The following is a 6,484-nucleotide window of genomic DNA, read 5'->3' as shown; positions in this document are numbered from 1 at the left end:
CAGCCGTGCAAAAGGTACTACAAAAATGAAGCACAACTGAATGTCCACTTGAATCGCGTTCACAAGAAACTGAATTTGAAGCACTGCGCTCACTGTCCCAAAAGCTTCCCTGATTTTGCTCGCTTGAAAGACCACTTGGCGACGGTGCACTTTTTGATTGAACGCATATTTGAATGTGAACAGTGTGAACGGAAATTCGTTTCCTCTTCATTCTTGGCTCAACATATAAGACTAATACATATTTATGGTAAACAAAATTCTCGACACTTGCAAGGTGTGCGGAAAATCAATGATTCGCCAAAGTGTGAAAATACATTTGTTGACAATTCACGGCATAGAAAATCCTTAGCTGTGCCATTTTTCATCCAGTTGTTTAACAGTTTAAAATATCAAAATTCTAAAAAGGCTGCGTTTTTTGCAGGAATTAAATTTATAAATATTGTTCTTCTTTCGTTTGGTTGTATTGTGATTTTAATATTTTGGCTTGGTACATAAAGGTAAGGTATAGACAATTAAAATTCTTTTGTAGTAATTAGTGATGTATTAAAAAAAATATAAATTGATGAATATGCAACCTGTAGCTGTATTATTTAATAGATAATTTGAAATAAAAGTTTAACTACACTTGATTAAATTGTGAGTCTTCATTTTTAATCTACAAGGGAGGCACGGTAAAATACAAATATTGTGATACGATTATGCAAAACGCGAAACTCGCAGTCACCGCGGGTTGCATGCATACTCCCAAAAATTTTAACTCGCCAATATCCACAATATAAATAAGAGCTTGTTAATTTTCTCTAAGAGCTGCGACATTAAATACCTTCATTTGAACAGGAATCAATTCCAAAGGTCAAAAGTTCCAGAGGAGGCTGCAGCAGATATTGGGAACGGACACAAACACTATTTTGTTTTGATTTGAGAATTTGGAATGGGTGAGAAAAGAGTTTTTCCAAAAATTCGGATATCAAACGGAAGTAATAAATAATCCTTGGTTCTCTGACTGAATTAAACTGTGTTTATTTATTAATTTCCCTCAATATAAATCAACGGCAAATCAATACTTTCAGCATAGTCTCAACATGATTTTCAAGGTGTTATTCAAGGGTTAATTTCTATAAATACTCGGAGGATGAAAAACCTCGCTCCGGGTCACCAGACTTCGTCTCATTATCACTTCAGAAGAAAATCTATGAGAACAGTTGCCAGCGTGATAAAATGTTGCGGCTCTTGCTGTGGTTTTCAGGCCGCGCGACTCTTGTTTTATATTTCCTCCCATGATTTTAAGGTCAAAAATAATTTTTTGTTGGCCAGCGAAAAACGTTTTTAATTTTTTTTAGCATTTTATGCTCATTTTTTATATTTAATATTCTGCCAGCAACTTTCCTGCTTAATTTTTGCGCTCATCCTGAAAGTTCTCGAGCGCCTCAAAGTCTCTATACACTGTAAAAGGGAAACAATTAATTACTTAATTACCCAAAATAAGATATACGAATAAATAAAATTATCGGCTATAATACCTCTGCAGCCATACCCACAATAAAAGTGTGTAGAATTAATACTACGCCCATACTATTCCTCTAACTCATCGTTGCGGCGGCTGTCTCTCACGATCAAGCGTCTCGCAGATATTATTTAATTCTTACTATTTTGTTCTAACTCCTTCAACGGCCAGGAGGGCCCAAACAAGATCAGTCGAACTAAGATTTACTTGTAAACAATTGATAAGTCCCGGAGCCAATCTTAATTATTCAGCGTCGAGAGCCACGCGAGGCCACAAGCCGAGAATAATCAGGACATGCCGCGGTAATATCACTTTAAATAATAATCAATGAGCTTTAAGACAGAAAAAGGCTGCTCCTTAAGTGAGCCCTTAATTAATGATGGAATATTCAGATTAATTTGTCCTTTAATTATATTGCTGGTCAAGAGAAAGACAATAAACAGCGGAGATTTGGGCTTAGAAATTAGGTTGTTTGGTTTATTATTCAGAGAGACTCTAACAGAGAGAAAAAGACTTTCAATCGCGAAATTGGCCATAATTACGTTACTGAAGTTAATAGAATAGCTGAACTAAATTGAAATTTATTTTCTAAAAAGAGAAAAGAACACGGCCAACATCAATTTCAGTCCTTGAAAGAGACGTCAGGAGTGTTTTCCACAATCCAATCAATGTAACTAGCAACATCAACAAACAACGAGTATCTGTTTGGCATACAAAACGATTCTGTTTCGTTATCAACCATGACCATTTTAGTAACTCCGAAGCTGACAATTCCTCTAACAAACCACCGGCCGTTCTTTTCCACGGCGAGACTGCCGCCACTGTCCCCTTTGCATGTGCCTGTTCCTAAAAAATAATACTTATTTATTAGACTGGAGACAAAATAGAAAAAAGAGACTGACCGTTCGAGTAGCCGGCGCAGAAATTGTCTCCGGGGTACAAATATTTTGCGAAGAATTTTCGGTGCTGCTTGTAACACTCTTTGTGCGATCTAATTGGCAGCTGAGCCTCCTGCAACTTCTTGGGCACATTGTCGTTCTCATTTAAACCGTATCCAACCACCTATTTTAATAAAAAAGATGATTTTTAATTCATTTTAGTAGATTTAAACTTACCACGCCGAGACGTTTAGCGACGAGGCTCAAACTCGAGTCCTCGTTCCACAGACAAATCAGACGGACCTTTTTGTTCAAGATAAAATTTTTATCAAAAATCATCAGGCCAACATCGTGTTTAAACTGTTTATCTTTGTAGCCAGGGTGACAGATAATTCGTCTGGGCTGAAAATTCCATTTTGTAAAAAAATTAGTAATAAAATGAATTATTTCTATTACTCTTCTCTTTTGCACGGTTGCACCATTTTTTAATCTTTTGTCATACATTCCGACAGAAACTCTGAGTTGGTTTGCTCTCTGTCCATAAATACAATGAGCAGCTGGAATGAATTAATTATATGCAAGCGATAATGATTTATCCGCAATTAATCGCACGCACCAGTCAAAACCGTCCTCCTCGAGATAAGGGTTCCGCCACATAAGTCGCCAGTTGCAGTGTTTTCGACGTAAGCGTGCCACGGGTGCTCGTGTTCAGCGTTGTAGCCATTGAGTATATACCCACTGGCATCAACATCCTCATCTTCATTAGAATAGTCGTCGTCTCGTTTCTTTCTGATTTTCGGTTTCTTCCCGCAGTGTCGGAAACTCAGATTATTTGGATTTTTGAAACCTATAAACGTAACAAATAATTTACGTAATTGACGCATGTTTTATTAATTACCTCTGCACGGTTTTGATGGCGGGATGGCGGGTAAAACAGAGATTCCTTCCGCGTGTTGGCCGATCCAATCGATTTGTGGCAAAATGTCCAAATAAAGGCCATGTTCCACTGATTCGCTGATGGAAAGTGCCGAAAAACCCCGAAAAAAGTAGCGTCCGCTATGAAAATTCACGAGAACTCCATCTGTATTTATATAAAAGACAAAAATTAGTAATATTTCATAAAATAAATTAAATGAAAATTACCATTATAATGCTCAGGATCGTCAACACAAAGAAATCGTTGAGAATGATGCAGTAAGTCCCCAAAACGTTGCTCCCATTCTGTGCTTTGTTTGAAACAAATATCATGCGGCACAATATTTACTAAAAAAATATAAATCCCAACTTAAAAGGAAACAATGTGTCTTGGTAAACACTCACGTGGCTCCAGCTCGTCTCGCAAATCAGAAAGATCCTCTTCATCACTCTAAAAACATGTGTATAAATAGGGATTTTGATGTAAATTCTACGTACGAAATCAAAAATCCATCGCATTTTAAAGTACGGTGAATCAACAAGGTTTGCCAAGTCCATTTCCTGGCCGCGGTTGAACAAACAAATAGGCCGGATATTTTTGGGCATTTTCTCTGAGATGAAAAGTTGGAGAGAGATGTTATCTCTCGCCCCGCCAGTTGGATCTGCCACTTTTATTTCAATCATATCTTTAATCTAGAATAAAAAAGGATTTTTAATATGCTTTAAAGAAAACTTGAATAATACCTCAAGCTCGTCAAGAATGCAGTCGCCCAAGGTGTTTCTTTCAGAACAATCTCCAACGAGAGCAATCATATTTTGGACATCTCTCTTTCTGAGACTGCATTGGCCTTTATAATTAAGCTCAAATGAATATAACGCATTTTTTATTCTTAAGTTAATTACGTGTTAGAATGGTCCGGCGAGAAATGACTATGCCATCGCATACCCCGTCAGAACTTTTCAAAAATGCGACCCACGAGGTGCGGTTTGTCTTTTCATCCCGAACGCCACACTCGTTAAAGCTCAAATTTTCTCCTGTGTTGAAAACTTGGTAGGCAGAAGACGTATTTTAGATTAAAAAAAGACAAATCAAAAACTAAAATACAAATACTCACATGGAGCTCGAATGTTGCATTGAGCGAGGCTGACCACCAAGCCGAGGAGGAGAACTAAAGAATATCTGAATCTGAAACCCATTTTTCATGCACTCGGCGAAGGCATTTTGATACACGCGTCTGTTGTGCCAAACAACTCTGCGTCTCTGGCCAGCAATGCGTGATGGGATGAAGTTTATATAATCGTCTCGAGTTACTTTAATCAGTCCTCCTCCGTTTTCCTCCTCCGATATCAGAGGTCAGGGCAATATTAAAGACTTTGCAGCACACAGTCATTCCACGTGATTGAGAAGAGTTTGGCGTTTGGCATTAAGATAATTATTCTAATAATTATTGTTTTAGGAAAATAGACATGACATCAACTGCAACTTTTATTGTTTAATAAAGAAAGTTTTATATTTTTAATGAAAGATGATTATTTTTAAAAACAAATAAGGCTATATTAAATTTTACTAATTTATAAACTTTGCTCCAATTTATCACTGCATTATTAATCTTTAATAAAACTAAGAAGTGCAGCTGGGTCCTATGCCATATTATTTGCATAAAATCGAAATGTATTAGAATATACGAGAGGGTGTACAGTACGCGTTTATATCGCAAAAGGTCAAGAGAGCATCAGCTTTTATCTCTTTCTCAGATAGGCAAACTGCTGGAGTAATAAGAGATTGATGTTTTCTTCTTTAGAAAAAAAATATAAATTTCGTATTTCAAATTATAGTATTTTATTGGCTACCTACAGGCAAACAGACAGGCAGGAAGGCAATCAAATTGAAAATTGTAAAGCAAAAATAAATTAACACGCGCACTCGCATTGTTTTTTCATTTATATATATATATATATATATATATATATATATATATATATATATATATATATATATATATATATATATATATATATATATATATATATATATAGTAATTATTTTTTATGTATATATTTATACCGCAGCAAAAACCATTTGATTTTCAAAACTGTGAATGGAATTAATTAAATCGGACGAATCGCCTGCTCTTTCCTTTTGGACGAAGTGAAAGGTCAATTGAGTGATCTCTGCTCGTCCACGGCCCCGTCGCTATCAACCGATGCTTCTCTGCGTCACCACACGCTCTCGAAATATTCGTATCAAAAAATCATTTTAACGTATTTTCCTCACATGTGTTTCATTTTTCTCACGGGCGGGTCCGGATTGCAATCTGTGTTGGTTCTTGGCCGGTCAGCAGTCAATATGGCGTTGAAATAATGGAGGCCAATCAGGAGACAGTCCAGCGGCCAATCAGAAGCGCCGGAAAAGGGGCGTGCCGACCTAATAATTTCATTCCCGCTGCGTTCACTCTCTTATCGGGACTGATGACTCGTTTATTCTTTTTACATGACCACATTGACCACTCACCGACTCTGGTTTACTAAATCAGCATTGCAGTATTTAAAATTGGACCGGTCTGCGATCAAATAAAAATTACCATTTAACTGCGCTTCACTTTTTTTTTAATATTAAGTAAATGTTAAAAGCAAAAAATTGCCTTCCTTTTTCCTTGGCTTGCAGCGATAGTTGCAGGCCACATCCTTTTCTCTCTGCGGTGCTATCAGTTAATTATATAAATTTCTGAAGCGCAAATTCCGCAAATTCGATTTAACTAAAGGAAAAATGATCAATAAAATTAATCTTTAAAATTTGTTCAGGCTTTGAAGAGCCGTATTTGCGAGCTGATCCTTGAGTTGATTTAATTTACCCCTAACTCTAGAAAATTAAAAAATCCTTCAAGGTGTGAACATGACCACATTGGAAGACAAGAAAATACTTTTTCGCCAATTTTTCTGTAAGCTCTATATCAATAAATTGCTTTCAATTTAATTTTAATAATAATAAAATTTAGATGAATTGGTTCGAAGCAAAAGCAAACTGATGAATTTGGCCTCTCCCAAGACGGCACAAGAAATCGATCATATTCGCATAAAATCAAACGAAATAAACCCCAGTAAGTAAAAAGTAAATATAAAAATTTTATCGTGACAATTTTCCTGGCCAATTTAGACACAAAGTGGTGGTTGTCGGCGTCGGACATCG

General features: G+C 36.4%; 1 protein-coding gene across 1 annotated transcript; it reads right to left on the bottom strand.

Annotated features, from left to right (window-relative positions):
• Positions 1 to 1,953: 1,953 nt before the first annotated feature.
• LOC135936185 (ovochymase-2-like) lies at positions 1,954 to 4,549 on the bottom strand. The gene is made up of 12 exons (XM_065478911.1): positions 4,413 to 4,549; positions 4,201 to 4,344; positions 4,042 to 4,145; positions 3,796 to 3,990; positions 3,703 to 3,748; positions 3,526 to 3,645; positions 3,281 to 3,463; positions 2,999 to 3,229; positions 2,839 to 2,939; positions 2,620 to 2,784; positions 2,407 to 2,566; positions 1,954 to 2,350 (listed from the first exon to the last, which is right to left on the bottom strand). Exons 1-12 carry the CDS (start codon positions 4,492 to 4,494, stop codon positions 2,127 to 2,129), a joined length of 1,755 nt encoding a protein of 584 aa, XP_065334983.1. The 5' UTR covers positions 4,495 to 4,549; the 3' UTR covers positions 1,954 to 2,126.
• Between the last annotated feature and the right edge of the window lie 1,935 nt (positions 4,550 to 6,484).

The sequence above is a fragment of the Cloeon dipterum genome, chromosome 2, assembly GCF_949628265.1.
Source record: "Cloeon dipterum chromosome 2, ieCloDipt1.1, whole genome shotgun sequence".
NCBI lineage: Eukaryota > Metazoa > Arthropoda > Insecta > Ephemeroptera > Baetidae > Cloeon > Cloeon dipterum.
Note: the sequence above shows the minus strand (reverse complement) of the source record. Positions and strands in the feature narration are given on the sequence as shown.